This window comes from Poromitra crassiceps (genome assembly GCF_964638095.1).
Source record: "Poromitra crassiceps genome assembly, chromosome: 5".
In the NCBI taxonomy this organism is placed as follows: Eukaryota; Metazoa; Chordata; class Actinopteri; order Beryciformes; family Melamphaidae; genus Poromitra; species Poromitra crassiceps.
Window position 1 is genome coordinate 57,902,444 of NC_139642.1, and position 15,439 is coordinate 57,917,882.

General features: G+C 45.6%; 1 protein-coding gene across 1 annotated transcript in view; it reads right to left on the minus strand.

The window, feature by feature from the left end:
* Positions 1–15,439, minus strand: part of LOC310776639 (seizure protein 6-like) — a gene marked incomplete at both ends in the record, with an annotated part of 113,611 nt that overhangs the window by 34,647 nt on the left and 63,525 nt on the right. Inside the window, 3 exons of the mRNA XM_083636812.1 lie at positions 5,716–5,882; positions 7,098–7,266; positions 9,165–9,350. Of these exons, the coding sequence (XP_083492938.1) occupies positions 5,716–5,882; positions 7,098–7,266; positions 9,165–9,350 (522 nt within the window). The remainder of the gene's footprint in view (positions 1–5,715; positions 5,883–7,097; positions 7,267–9,164; positions 9,351–15,439) is intronic.

A 15,439-nucleotide genomic window follows, 5' to 3' on the forward strand; every position in this document is an offset into this window, starting at 1 on the left:
AAAGCAAGGGCAAGTATCTAAATGTGCTGATTTGGCAAAAGCCTGGGATTTTCATTAGGTCCTTGAACTGCCATGTCGGAAGTGCCTGCGGTAGTAACCTTTATAGACCAGCTGATGCTGCTCTGTCAATGCAGGCGGAGCTCACGTGAAAAGTCTCATATAATCCTTTCATGGTAGAGGAGCGTAAACGTTAGTATGTTCGTTCTATTACAAAGGGCAACCATTTTCTAAAGGCTCGTCTTTTTGCGGCTTTTGATGCAATAACCGCCGTGCCTCAGCAACAGCATCCATTTCAATCTCCACAGCACATATTATGATGCTAGAGTCACCCTCTATATCACTACAGTAGTTCAGAATCTTCACACTGGACCGTATACAATCAGGGACGTGGGAAGTGGGGGTGCTAAGGGTGCTGCAGCACCCTCTGCTGTTTTGTATTGGAATTGCAATGTCAATAAAAAAAAAGATATATATTATGATTAAAATGTGTTTTATAATGCTTTATACTGCGATATTTAGGGTTTAATTGAAGACTATGAGCAAAGCAAAGAGGGCGGAGATGTTATTTTTGATGTTTGGTTTATAATAATAAGATAATAAAATATAATACTAAATAAGTTCAGTGTTTCTGCCTGTGTTGCTGTCTGTTGTAGTGTAAAACGCCCTAAAGGCAGAGCAGATGGTGACATGAAAGTTAGTAAGAAAAGGAGAAAATACTGAATAATGACATCACATTAATATAATCTAATGTTCCCAGCGTCTCTGGATACAATGATCTTGTCATTGTGATAGGTCGTTGATCAATTAAATTAATTACAGCTAGAAATAACCACTTCACGGTTGTATGCCTCCACCAACTAGTCAAGTTGCAGTCTACATCCATGTCTCTCCAGACTGATAAGAAAATCTATATATATTTTGTGAGGTCACAGTGACCTTGACCTTTGACCTCTGACCACCCAATTGTAAGAGGTTCATCGTTATTATTCTATGGTGATGTCCTGTCAAGCATGGTGTCAATGAGTGAACGAATGAGTGAGTGAGTGAGTGAATGACCGTGAATGAAGCGTGACTATGAACAAGGTGAGTGATGTGCCAGTGTGTGTGTGTGTGAACGCTGTGTGTTTTGGGCCAACAAAGCTGTTACGCAGATGGACCCCAAATACATGACATGCTGTTAACGGAGTCCATTAGAAATATGCATGGCTGCTCCCTCGGGGATCTAATCCCATTTGCTACAGTGACTAGGAGGCCTAAGCAGATTACATTGATTCTATTGGATAATGGCTGAATGTTCTCCGAGTGGCCCTCGAGAGCGGAGCTGTGTTTCAGATGCAACGCAGACATGAGATGTTACCTGAGGGCGCTGATGATAAGTGCTGAGAAGAATATGCGGAAAAAAACCATTTCATTAGGATAACGGATAGTCGTTGATATCCTGCACGGGGCTGTTATGTGTGTTGATATCCTGCACGGGGCTGTTATGTGTGTTGATATCCTGCACGGGGCTGTTATGTGTGTTGATATCCTGCACGGGGCTGTTATGATATCCTGCACGGGGCTGTTATGCGTGTTGATATCCTGCACGGGGCTGTTATGCGTGTTGATATCCTGCACGGGGCTGTTATGCGTGTTGATATCCTGCACGGGGCTGTTATGTGTGTTGATATCCTGCACGGGGCTGTTATGCGTGTTGATATCCTGCACGGGGCTGTTATGTGTGTTGATATCCTGCACGGGGCTGTTATGCGTGTTGATATCCTGCACGGGGCTGTTATGCGTGTTGATATCCTGCACGGGGCTGTTATGCGTGTTGATATCCTGCACGGGGCTGTTATGTGTGTTGATATCCTGCACGGGGCTGTTATGCGTGTTGATATCCTGCACGGGGCTGTTATGCGTGTTGATATCCTGCACGGGGCTGTTATGCGTGTTGATATCCTGCACGGGGCTGTTATGCGTGTTGATATCCTGCACGGGGCTGTTATGCGTGTTGATATCCTGCACGGGGCTGTTATGCGTGTTGATATCCTGCACGGGGCTGTTATGCATGTTGATATCCTGCACGGGGCTGTTATGCGTGTTGATATCCTGCACGGGGCTGTTATGCGTGTTGATATCCTGCACGGGGGCTGTTATGCGTGTTGATATCCTGCACGGGGCTGTTATGCATGTTGATATCCTGCACGGGGGCTGTTATGTGTGTTGATATCCTGCACGGGGCTGTTATGCGTGTTGATATCCTGCACGAGGCTGTTATGTGTGTTGATATCCTGCACGGGGCTGTTAGGCGTGTTGATATCCTGCACGGGGCTGTTAGGCGTGTTGATATCCTGCACGGGGCTGTTATGCGTGTTGATATCCTGCACGGGGCTGTTATGCGTGTTGATATCCTGCACGGGGCTGTTATGCGTGTTGATATCCTGCACGGGGCTGTTATGCGTGTTGATATCCTGCACGGGGCTGTTATGTGTGTTGATATCCTGCACGGGGCTGTTATGTGTGTTGATATCCTGCACGGGGCTGTTATGTGTGTTTATATATCCTGCACGGGGCTGTTATGTGTGTTGATATCCTGCACGGGGCTGTTATGTGTGTTGATATCCTGCACGGGGCTGTTATGCATGTTGATATCCTGCACGGGGCTGTTATGTGTGTTGATATCCTGCACGGGGCTGTTATGTGTGTTGATATCCTGCACGGGGCTGTTATGCATGTTGATATCCTGCACGGGGCTGTTATGCGTGTTGATATCCTGCACGGGGCTGTTATGCGTGTTGATATCCTGCACGGGGCTGTTATGTGTGTTGATATCCTGCACGGGGCTGTTATGCATGTTGATATCCTGCACGGGGCTGTTATGTGTGTTGATATCCTGCACGGGGCTGTTATGTGTGTTGATATCCTGCACGGGGCTGTTATGCGTGTTGATATCCTGCACGGGGCTGTTATGTGTGTTGATATCCTGCACGGGGCTGTTATGCGTGTTGATATCCTGCACGGGGCTGTTATGTGTGTTGATATCCTGCACGGGGCTGTTATGTGTGTTGATATCCTGCACGGGGCTGTTATGCGTGTTGATATCCTGCACGGGGCTGTTATGCGTGTTGATATCCTGCACGGGGCTGTTATGTGTGTTGATATCCTGCACGGGGCTGTTATGCATGTTGATATCCTGCACGGGGCTGTTATGTGTGTTGATATCCTGCACGGGGCTGTTATGTGTGTTGATATCCTGCACGGGGCTGTTATGCGTGTTGATATCCTGCACGGGGCTGTTATGTGTGTTGATATCCTGCACGGGGCTGTTATGCGTGTTGATATCCTGCACGGGGCTGTTATGTGTGTTGATATCCTGCACGGGGCTGTTATGCGTGTTGATATCCTGCACGGGGCTGTTATGTGTGTTGATATCCTGCACGGGGCTGTTATGCGTGTTGATATCCTGCACGGGGCTGTTATGCGTGTTGATATCCTGCACGGGGCTGTTATGTGTGTTGATATCCTGCACAGGGGCTGTTATGCGTGTTGATATCCTGCACGGGGCTGTTATGCGTGTTGATATCCTGCACGGGGGCTGTTATGCGTGTTGATATCCTGCACGAGGCTGTTATGTGTGTTGATATCCTGCACGGGGCTGTTATGCGTGTTGATATCCTGCACGGGGCTGTTATGCGTGTTGATATCCTGCACGGGGCTGTTATGCGTGTTGATATCCTGCACAGGGCTGTTATGTGTGTTGATATCCTGCACGGGGCTGTTATGCGTGTTGATATCCTGCACGGGGCTGTTATGCGTGTTGATATCCTGCACGGGGCTGTTATGCGTGTTGATATCCTGCACGGGGCTGTTATGCGTGTTGATATCCTGCACGGGGCTGTTATGCGTGTTGATATCCTGCACGGGGCTGTTATGCGTGTTGATATCCTGCACGGGGCTGTTAGGCGTGTTGATATCCTGCACGGGGCTGTTATGCGTGTTGATATCCTGCACGGGGCTGTTAGGCGTGTTGATATCCTGCACGGGGCTGTTAGGCGTGTTGATATCCTGCACGGGGCTGTTAGGCGTGTTGATATCCTGCACGGGGCTGTTATGCGTGTTGATATCCTGCACGGGGGCTCTTATGTGTGTTGATATCCTGCACGGGGCTGTTATGCGTGTTGATATCCTGCACGGGGCTGTTATGTGTGTTGATATCGTGCACGGGGGCTGTTATGCGTGTTGATATCCTGCACGGGGCTGTTATGCGTGTTGATATCCTGCACGGGGCTGTTATGCGTGTTGATATCGTGCACGGGGGCTGTTATGCGTGTTGATATCCTGCACGGGGCTGTTATGCGTGTTGATATCCTGCACGGGGCTGTTAGGCGTGTGTCCCTGACAGCTTTATGTTTGGCCTGAAAATGACCATAAAAATGCATAATAAGGCCAATAACGGCGAGAAGCAGCATGCCTGTAGAAGCAGCGAGTAAACAGCGTCTGAATATACATGACCTTGTGGACTTGTCCATCTGTTCCCACATGCTACAGCAGAGCTTTTGTTTGACTTGAGGGTTTTCAGGAGGAGAAATGCAAATGTCAGGATGTCATGTTTAGTTCCTGTTGGAATTAACGGGCGGGGAGGCAAATCCTGCACACATTTAACTAGACAATATCAATATTCAATTCAGGACTTATAAACAAGAAAAAGACACAAAAAATGACTATGGAAAAGAAATGAAGGAATTCTGAGGACACTTTTCTTAAAGAGCATTGTGATACATTACAAGTAGATTGTAATCCCATTAGACACATAGATTTATTTTATTTTATTTTAAAGCTGTGCTAGGCAAGATTTTTTTAATGTGAAAATCCAGATGTGTTATCAGCCTAAATGACAAAGGGGGGCTGCAAAAGAGGAGCGTCCCATTGCCACTAATGGAGAAAGCTGATTCACCCTAATCGGCCAAATGAACTTCTGGTGTTGTTGGGTCACTTCTCTGCCCACAGGACGGGACAAACTGAAACCAAAGAGCGAAACACAAACTGTATCCTAAAACAGCAGCAAGTGCACGTGCTGTGCAGAGAAAGCTGGACTCACATGTTAGATATTTAGCCTCTCTCATCCCTTCGGTATAAAACACACTACTTTTAAGAGGAGCTGCTACTTGATCCTGCAGACTTCCAGCAAATTGAGTACCTCAGGAATGGGTCCAGAAGCCCAGGGCCCAGTTGCACAAAGCACCTTAGGTTAAGATTTCCCTTAGAGTCAGAGTTAAGGTGTCCATACAATAGAATCGGCTGCACAAAACTTCAAATCTTGTGCTGATGTTTTCCTTAAAATGTTTAGCCTTATGGAGAAGATTTAAGGGTGTTTTGTGCAGCCGATTCTATTGTATATATATATGTATGTATATATGTATCTATTTAACCGGAATTCCCATAAAAAAAAAACATTGTCTTTTGCATGTAGGAACCAGGAAGTGCAGGGACTTGTGGGTAAGCCTACAAAAATATGTCATCCCTGCGGTACTCTATGAGCTAAGCTAAGCCTTCTCATAACTTCAAAATGCACACAGAGACATAAGAAAATGCAAGTTGGTTGAACTCTGGGTAAGTATGTAATATCTTTGACTAGACAGTTCATGATATGAGCACGGATAAGAAATCACATGACTTGATAGCGTGTACGTGTATATGTGCTGTAATTGAACAAATCTATACCGCTGCACCTACCTTGGTACCTGATGGCAATGCCAGTGGACGTGCCTGCAGCATCTGTAGTCATCTCAATGAAGAGATGTGTGGAGGTGCTGAGGAGACCTTCGTTGGGCAGGTACTCCACCTCATAGGAATCATACAGGGCAGGCGCATCGATGCTGTTGCCGTTCCTGATGAGCAACCTAGATGACAGGAAACAAAGACTCATGCTGGTACTTGAAGTAGGATTCCTACTGGTCAGGAATTCCTCTAGTGTCCAGGAAGAAAAAGCACTTGAGCCAATGATCCATCAAAGCCAATGAAAACCCACAGATCTTTTTAAAGTCATACATTAGGCTGCTATACACAGACACAGTAGGACTCGATCCACAGCGTGTTTCCAGATGTAGCATCTCAATGTGATTTCCTTTGTTACCTTTTGCTGCAATCCTGTATCTTTTTCTATTCATCGCTTCTTCTTCTTCCTCATCAATTTTATTTCCATGAGAGACATCCAGATGTTTCTTCAAATGTGTGAGGAGGACAGGGTTTGTAATGGCAGTGATAACAGCAGCTAGAGAAGACTAAGGAGCTGCTGGCTGCTTGACATTAAGGCTCATTCAGCTAATTTCTCCCCTGTGGCTATTCTTTTTTATTAGTGGAATATAATGAGGGGCCACTTCTGATAAAAATCATTCTCTAACTGTCGCTTCTGTGAGCTGCACGGCCGGTCAGCCACTTCCTATCCCGTGGAGTCGTCATGAATGACGCTTGGAGGGGTTTGAGTCACTAAAGCGTAAGAGGCCTGATTATTGCACACAAGTGGAGATAAGTGCTCAAGCAAAGAGGCAGACAATACATCACGTTTAACCCATTGATACCTGATGCAGCATTTGTGTGTGTATCCCTTTAAGACCGCGAACCGCGTTAACGCGGTTCGCGGTCTTAAAGGGATACGCACACAAATGAGGGATATACACGCAAATGCTGCATCAGGTATCAATGGGTTAAGAGAGCAGCGACCACAAGAGAGTTGTTACCCACCCAGGCCTGCTCTGCTGCTAAATACCATGCTATTGCATAGGAAATGAAGGCCGCTGACAGGAGCAAAAGGTTGATTCAGCTGAAGACCATGTTAGCGTTTGAACGATATGAGGTTTTTGAAGGCTGATACTAACACCGATATATTGTGTTTTTTAGCTGATATTTTTGCCAATTTGATCTCTAAATGTCTGATATATGAACATTCAACCTGTTACAAAAAAACAAAAAAAAACCTATGGGAAATTGAACTGTGTTTGTTTGTTTTTTGTTTTGTTTTTTTCTTGTTTTTTTTGCACCACCAGCAGATGGCATAAAAACACGTTCCCTCCCTATATATCAGTCTATGCACAAAAGTTAAGCGTACTGCTGCTTACCGATCATCATCCTCAGCCAGTGCCACCTTCTCAAAGTGAATGTGCAGCCTCTGGCCCTCTGGTGCCTCCAGCAGCCAGTGGCAGGTCAAGTTGTTGCTGTAGTTGCTGGGAAAACCAGGGGACACGATCCGCCCGACAGTGATGTTCCTCACCAAACCCCCACAGGCAGCTGAGAGAGACGGAGGAGGAAGGCTAAGATCACACTTTAAACTGCATGAAGCAAGATTTTTTTTATGTAAAAATCCAGCCAACTTATCATCCTAAATCGCAATGGTGCTACAACAGACAAGCGCAATCTCATCTTCTCCACTAAATGACCTTGCCTAAGCCCCGCCCCCTTTTCCCTCTACCATATGCGACGATGTGTGAATTTACAGCTTATATACACAACGTGCAAAGTGACTGTTGTATTGACATGAACAGGTCTACAGAAGGCCATACATATGTATTGAAAGTGTCTTAAGTAAAAATCAATTCACTTCCAAGGAAGAAAGGCATTTTTTTTTTGTTCAGACTAAAAATAGATGCATTTACAGATAGAGCCATTAAGACATACAGCGCCCTCTGTAGGAATAACTGTGCCTGTTGAGTCCCTACAGATCAGGTCAAGGTTATCCATGCAGACAGAACTTAATTAAAGTGGAGCAGGAGGACGGAACCCGGTGGCATCCTGCCCAGTCTTCAGTAATCACACCCTGACCGACACACACACACACACACACACACACACACACACACACACACACACACACACTGACCGACAAACCTGTTTTAAGCTCTGAGATGACTGAGGGCACATTAGAGCATACCACACACACGCGCATGCACACACACACACACACACACACATGCATGCACACACACACGAACACACGCCCGCACACACACACACACGAACACACACACACGCGCGAACACACGCACACACGAACACACACACAATCAAGATTGCAGAGATACAGAGGCACAGGCACACACAGACCCCTCTTTCAAATTGCTTTCTGAGAAACACTCCCTGTGCTCCAAAGCAATGTGGATCAGAGCGGCCAGCAGTACGACGGTCACTTATTATTCATCAGCGAGTCTCATCGGAGCAACAGAATGAGATCCGGCGTCCAAACACTCCGCTGGGAGCCAGGAGCCGTCTATCTCCATGCCTGTCATGCAAAAAGGGCCAGGCGAGGCGAGCACAGACAACGGGCACAAACTCCAGCGGAGAATTGTTGGCTGCGAGAGTCCTTTAAATAAGAAAGCTTTGATTTGTTGACTGGGCCTCTCTGAGAGGCTGAGGGAGAGCTGCTTAACATTCTCACTGAAGCACAGCAAACGCTGCTATTGAGAAAGTTCACGCTGAGAGGCGACAGTGAAATCCAATTAACTTTTTACAAAGCTACAAGCCAGCAGTTGGTGGGCAACTTTACAAATAATACAAAATGCAACAATAAAGAGAATTCTGCTCATGTCTTACTAACAGTACTTTAGTCAATAGTAAAGTTACAAGTAATAGTAATAATGCAAATAATACTAATGTGAATACCAATGCTAACACTACCACCACCACCACCACCACCACTACTACTAACCTACTACTACTACTACTATTTAAGATCATATTTATAGACCATGAGATTATAAACAAATACATGTATATGCGTATTTTATTATGTTAGTGGCAATTTATTATTATCAATAACAATATTTTGTAAATACTACAGTTTAATAGTTGTATGGTTTAATAATAATCGAAAAAGATTAATTATAATCAAACTAGTGCAGTGCCCCTTCAAACCGTGCCTGTCCAGAACAGGCCGATTGCTGCATGCAGCTTTCTGGAGAACCGCACGTGCCCGTACCTGTACCCGTACCTGTCCCTGCTGCACAGACAGAGCGCTGTTCGCTTGTTTATTCAAATTTTATTAATGTGTCATGTAATATTTTTAGAAATACATGAATGTTTGTAAATGATTAATATGACTGTAATTTGTAAATTTACAGCAGAACTTTGTAACTGTCATATTCTGACAGACAAACCCTTTGATCTGCTTGTCCCTGGCTGTGGCAGCTTACCCAGGCAGTGTGGTTCCTTGCCACTCCAGTAGGGGGTGCTGGCGTTGCGGCAGGTCAGAGTGTTAGGGCCTTGGAGCTGGTAGCCTGTCAGACAGAAGAAGAAGGCCTCCCCTCCGGAGTGCAGGCTGCTCACCGATACGTCACCATAGACTGGCCGCTGGGGGAAGATACAGCTCAACACGAAAGCTAGGGGTGAGAGAGAGAGAGAGAGAGAGGGGGAGAGAGGGGGGGGGTCGATAGAGATGAGAGGGGGAGAGAGAGAGAGAGGGGGGGGGGGGGGTAGAGATGAGAGGGGGGAGAGAGAGAGGGGGAGAGAGGGGAGAGAGAGATGGACAGAGAGGGAGATAGATGGAGAGAGAGAGAGGGAGAGTGAGGGAGAGATATAGAGATGGACAGAGGGGGAGAGAGAGAGAAAGGGGAGAGAGATGAGAGAGATAGAGATGGAGAGAGAGAGAAAGGGGGAGATGAGAGAGAGGGGAGAGAGATGGAGAGAGGGGGAGAGAGAGATAAAGAGAGAGAAAGGGAGAGAGATAGAGAGAGAGAGAAAGGGGGAGAGAGATGGAGAGAGGGGGAGAGAGAAATAGAAAGAGAAAGGGGGAGAGAGAGATAGAGAGAAAGGGGGAGAGAGATGGAGAGAGGGGGAGAGAGAAATAGAGAGAGAAAGGGGGAGAGAGGGGGAGAGAGAGATAGAGAGAGAAAGGGGGAGAGAGGGGGAGAGAGAGATAGAGAGAGAAAGGGGGAGAGAGATGGAGAGAGAGAAAGGGGGAGAGAGATGGAGAGAGGGGGAGAGAGAGAAAGGGGGAGAGAGATGGAGAGAAAGAGAGTGAGAGATAGAGATGGAGAGAGGGGGAGAGAGAGAGAAAGGGGGAGAGACATATTTAACATTGGAAATCAGTTCAAGTGGAAATGTGAACCTGGTTGTGAAGATGAACTGAAAGACAAGTCAAAAAGGGATTTCTATTCACTTTATGCAGCCCCGCCCATTTGACCCCATTGTATCAGGACTTCCTGTTCAAAAGGCAGGCTGTTTTACCTGCTCAAACTAGTCTGACTCACCTGCTCAAACCTAGTTTGACTCACATATGAGTCAGACTAGGTTTATGAGTCACAGGAAGCGTAAATACAATCAGAACCTCCGATTGTATTTACACTTCCTGTTAGTTTCTCAAGCCAGATGCCATGGTCTCTTCTGCATGAGGTGAATACAATTGAGAAATCATTCCAAATAGATTATGACCACACAAAAAAAACGGTCAAATCAGAGTCAGAAAAGACCTTACACAAGACTTTAAATGTGACAAGCAGCCCAACCTGCACACAGAACTGTGTACAAATGAAAAAGAAACTCTTGCTTGTCGAGCAGAATTAGGCCATTTCCCCCCACTGATTAGCTCCGCCCGCATGCAGTGCACCTCAGGATAAGACACTTTTCCCAGTCCGTTTCAGACTCATTCAGGTGAACGCATCACAACTGGACTTGGTGCTGATTGGCTCCCTCACTTAAGAACTGCAGAATCAGGCCAGTGAGGCCAGTTTGCTCAGCGGATTTACTTCATTTGAATTCAAGGAGCTGGTGTGGCGTCAGCCAATCAGGGTCCAGTATTGTGAGGACTTCGTCTTCACATCCATTCAGTTTAACTATAGGGTCCTCTAGAGAAAGAGTGGCGTCAGCGGAGGACCAAAATGCGTGACTCATTAGCCAATGAACAGCCAGGAAGGGGTCTCGTGCTACTTTTAAATGCTAAAATAAAGCTGATAATGTAGAATTTGAAAAACAAAACAAAAAAAACTTCAGAGTACAACACAAACTGTCTATTTTGCTGCAACTCGACAGTGCTGCTTAATCCAGGACCTTACTTCGTGGAACTCTTGAGAGTAAAAAAAACTGGTCCATTGGAGTGAATGGAGATGTTGCAACTCTTCTATTACATATACACGGCTCTGAGTTTAACCAATTCTATTCAACGTTTAAATAAAACCATATTTATTTGCAATTTGTTTTTTATCCTGAGCCATATTATTTTTGAAAAGAAAATCATAAAAACTGAATATTATGGGATTGGGACGTTCAGCCATGAGCAAAACCTTCCTGTAACGTTCTGCTGCATAAAGTGTGAGCTGCCTACACTGACTGAACCCTAACCTTGACCCAACTGATTTCACTTGGCTAAATTTAGCCGCTAGCTAACCTGAACATGGGACAGACAGGAGAGAATGGATGCTCGTTTCGTTTCACACATTTTGGTGGAAACAGTGTTGAATCAGCAGACGTTCACCACCCAGGCTGCTCTACTCCACACTGTAGTTCTTCTCATATGAGAGCCTAATTCTTACACATGTGGCAGAAAGAACCCCCACATGGCCCTGATTTAGCAGGCTGTCATTGCAGCGGAGAATGGATTCCTAATTAACCTGTCTAATTAAACAAACGTACACACAACAATCAAGGTGCATTTTACACAGCAGAACACCACATTGACATTTGCTGTACCACTGTCCCCCTGTGGTTACCACCCACTGGGTTTGCAAGGTAGGAGTCACACACGCACGCACACGCACACACGCACACCGCACACACTGCACAAAGGACTGTCATATCTGGCACAACTACGCACAATGCCAATACCTCGGGAACATGTCCAGCTTGGCTCTCTCGAGTGACCAGTTAACTAACTGCTTTTTTATTGCCGGCGATCTGTCTTCCTGCAGCCTCTGGCACTCGGCCACACATATGAATATATTTCTGCTAAACACTCTGATCCATCTCACTGTAATTGTCCCAGTTTTATTGTTAGCCCTCGGACGGCTTGGCACTAGCGCTGCTATTGATTCTGTCTGTTAGGGACAGCGCTCGCTGCCGCGGGCCAGGAAATATGTAGGGAGATTAAATAGGCCAATAAACGACAACCTATGACCTCGGCGGGGGTTGGAAACACTCTGTTAGTGTTGAGCGATGCTCGCCAGCTCTGTAGCGTCTCAATAAATAGAGATAAGAGGAGCTAGCGTAGCGCGCCGCGGCTTTATAGTATTTCTCATTAGAGCAACAGCACTGACGACAAGTGCTGCCTTAGCAGCTGCTGCTGTGGCTCTGTCTCCCTATCGTTTCCCCGAGCAAGTCATTACCATGGTCAGTGCTAGCTATAAATATCCAGGCCCAGACCAAAAACTACCAAACTTGTGGGCTCACCGGGGACAAAGAAAGAGATAAAAGAGTCATCATGGTAGCATTGTGGCGTCATAACACTGGTGCTAACAGGGAGCGTTCACAAAGACAAATTGCCTCGGAGCTGCAAAATGCCCACTATATGCTACATCACTTTGTCTTGTCTTCTCGGACCTTGTGGCCATTTCTCTTGTTTTGCGCTTAATGAAAGGCTATTGATAAGCGCTGTTGTTTTCCTCTTTCTATATGGTGTTTTCCTTCATGGATGTTGCTCGGCTAAAGCCTATCGGAGCGCATGGGGAATGACAGCTCGTGTCTTCAGGGAGAGCGTTCAGGGCCACAGAGGTTAGGATATATCCAGGAACTCATTTATCCAACACAATTGACCTTTTTCCACCAGCAGCCACTTTTTGTCGAAAAGGCAGGAAGCAACACAGGTGCAAGAAAAACATTAATGAGGGTTTCCAACTTCCAATCCATTGAGGTGTTCCAGTGTCGGGGGCCCTCGTTAAGTCATCCTTCCTGCTCAGAATGTTCTCCTCGAAATGAAGATTTATTGACAGCTGTCACGTTGTGATATGATTGGTTGAAATGGGGTAGAAATTTGATAGTACTGATCTGGTACTGACTGATGTCAGCATACTGCAGATTACAGTTATGAATAAAAACCTGAAAAATGAACTTTTTACGTGGAAAAACTAAAGAGATTCGATTTTTGTGATGTGATTTTGTGATGAAAAGTAACTTTTAATTTCAGCTCGACTTTAATGTTTTGGTTGCACCTGTGTTCCTTCCTGCCTTTTTAGACAGAAAATGGCTGCGGCGAAAAAGGCGAATGAGCAAGGGTCAAAGTAACACCTTGCAGTTACTCTGGTTACTGTAACTGAGTAGCTTTTTGTTTCCTCATACTTTTCAAATATTTTCAAAGTTTGGCAATTTGACTTTTATGTTTCAACTGAAGTAACATTGCTCTTTTCCGCTACATTCTAAATCGCTTCCAATACAGAGTATGAATTTTGTAGGATGTCCATATATAGTATTGCGTCAGATAATTAGCCTACATCTCCATCAAACCTGCACACGCATGAAGAGAACATTAACTAAACAATACGAACTCCAGTATGCACAATATGTCTCCATGATACATCCAGCTACAGTACCAGTACCTCTACTTGAACAGAATATTTTAGTATACTTTTCATCCCTGCTACTGAGCTTCTAAAACCAACATCCTCAAAATGCTATGAGAAAATGTTCTTCCTCAACTGAATCTAATGGAGCCTCGTGGCCACAATATAGATCACAGGAGAAGTGCAATAATTGTGAGATGTTTGATGGCTTCCCTGTGGCTCGCCGATGTAAATTGAATTTATTTATTTTGCCGCTGCATTGTGATACAGCTTTGATGTGAAAACGGCTCTGCTCGGATCAAACTTCAACTCTAATCTTGTTTTGCTCCCTCCGAGCATTTCTTTCAGCTGATCATTGACCTCGCATTACTGTGAAGAGCTGACAAACCCAGAGAGATTAATGTGTCCCGGAGTTCCACTTCCTGCTTGTGCTGAATTTTGGTGCCAAACAGTTTGCAAGGAAAAACCAAAACCACCAAGTTTGTCTATACATCTATACAGTGTTTTCCATTGATGGTTTCATAAGGCTGCGTGACACCCAATGTCAAGTCAGTGACAGACGCAAATGGCAGACTAAAAGGCTGTGTGTCCGTATAGCGTTTTTTTTTCTCTCTCCTTCTGAGCACCAGCATCCTTTCCTCATTAAAAGCAGCGGGAAGAAGCGGCCCCAAGGTGCACAAAAGGCAGCCGCTACCGAAAAAGCACCGCAGCCGGCGGGTTTTTCCTCAAAGCGGAGCGCTTTCAAAAGATGAGAAATGTGAAAACTTTTCAGGAAAGCAGCAGGGTGACGTGAACCGCTTCCCATAGCGATAGCGTCCATAGCAACGACGAGTCAAAACGCCAGCGGTGGAGAAATAAGATGGTTGAATTTCAATCATGAGAGACTAGTAAGAAAGTTCAAATAAACTTTTTCCACGCACAAAAAAAACACTGACAAACGCTATGTGGACACACGCAACATGCCCGTACACAGGCATATTCTTAACCACATTTTGTTGTGGGGGGGTGTGGGGGGGGGGGAAGTGTGATCCTCTCGCGTGCTACGGCCCGGTGAACCCCCTCGCACATGTATCAGAGGAAGCATGTGCTAATCGACTGTACAACTCTCCCCAGATCGGCAGAGGGGTGGAGCAACGACCAGGACAACAACCCAAGTACATTTGGGGAGAAAATGGGGAGAAAAATGGAATAAATAAATAAATAAATGAAACAATGGAAAGTGTAGAATATGGGAGGGAGGGGAGGCAGGTTTGACCGTAAAATCCTCCCACAACACACTGGCATGATGTCTGTGGTCGAACATTTGATCGAAAAGTACTAATGATCAAATCATATTCACAAGCTGTGGTCAGAGAGGAACCTCCATAGGTGGACACCACTGACTGGCCCACGTCTCATTTACAGTGAGAATGATGTATCGTCCTCATATATATCGCTTTAACACTCATCCAAAAAAAGACCTATGTGCTCCAAGGAGAAGCTACCGGGGCTGCACCCCCTTTCCCCTCCACCCCCAAGAGACTATCTACTATGATAAATAGCCCGAAGGGGAGAGGAGAGAATGAAGACACACACACGCACACAAATCGAGATCATATATTAAAGAGAGGACAAGGAAGAGAGGGAGAGAGAGAGAGAAGGAACACAGATGATACAGTGCGAGCTGAAGGCAAAAGAAGGAGTGAAGGAACAAATTGTGGGCAGCCTGTCATCTAATCTGTGCTGCAATGAAAGTGCTCCTCTCTTTTCTTTACCCCCCCCCCCCCACTCTCTCTGAGTCAATGAGCCATCGAGGAGGTTTACAGCACAGTCTGCTTATTATAAGCCACTTTACAGTACAGTCTGCTTATTATAAGCCACTTTACAGCACAGTCTGCTTATTATAAGACACTTTACAGCACAGTCTGCTTATTATAAGCCACTTTACAGCACAGTCTGCTTTACAGCACAGTCTGCTTATTATAAGCCACTTTACAGCACAG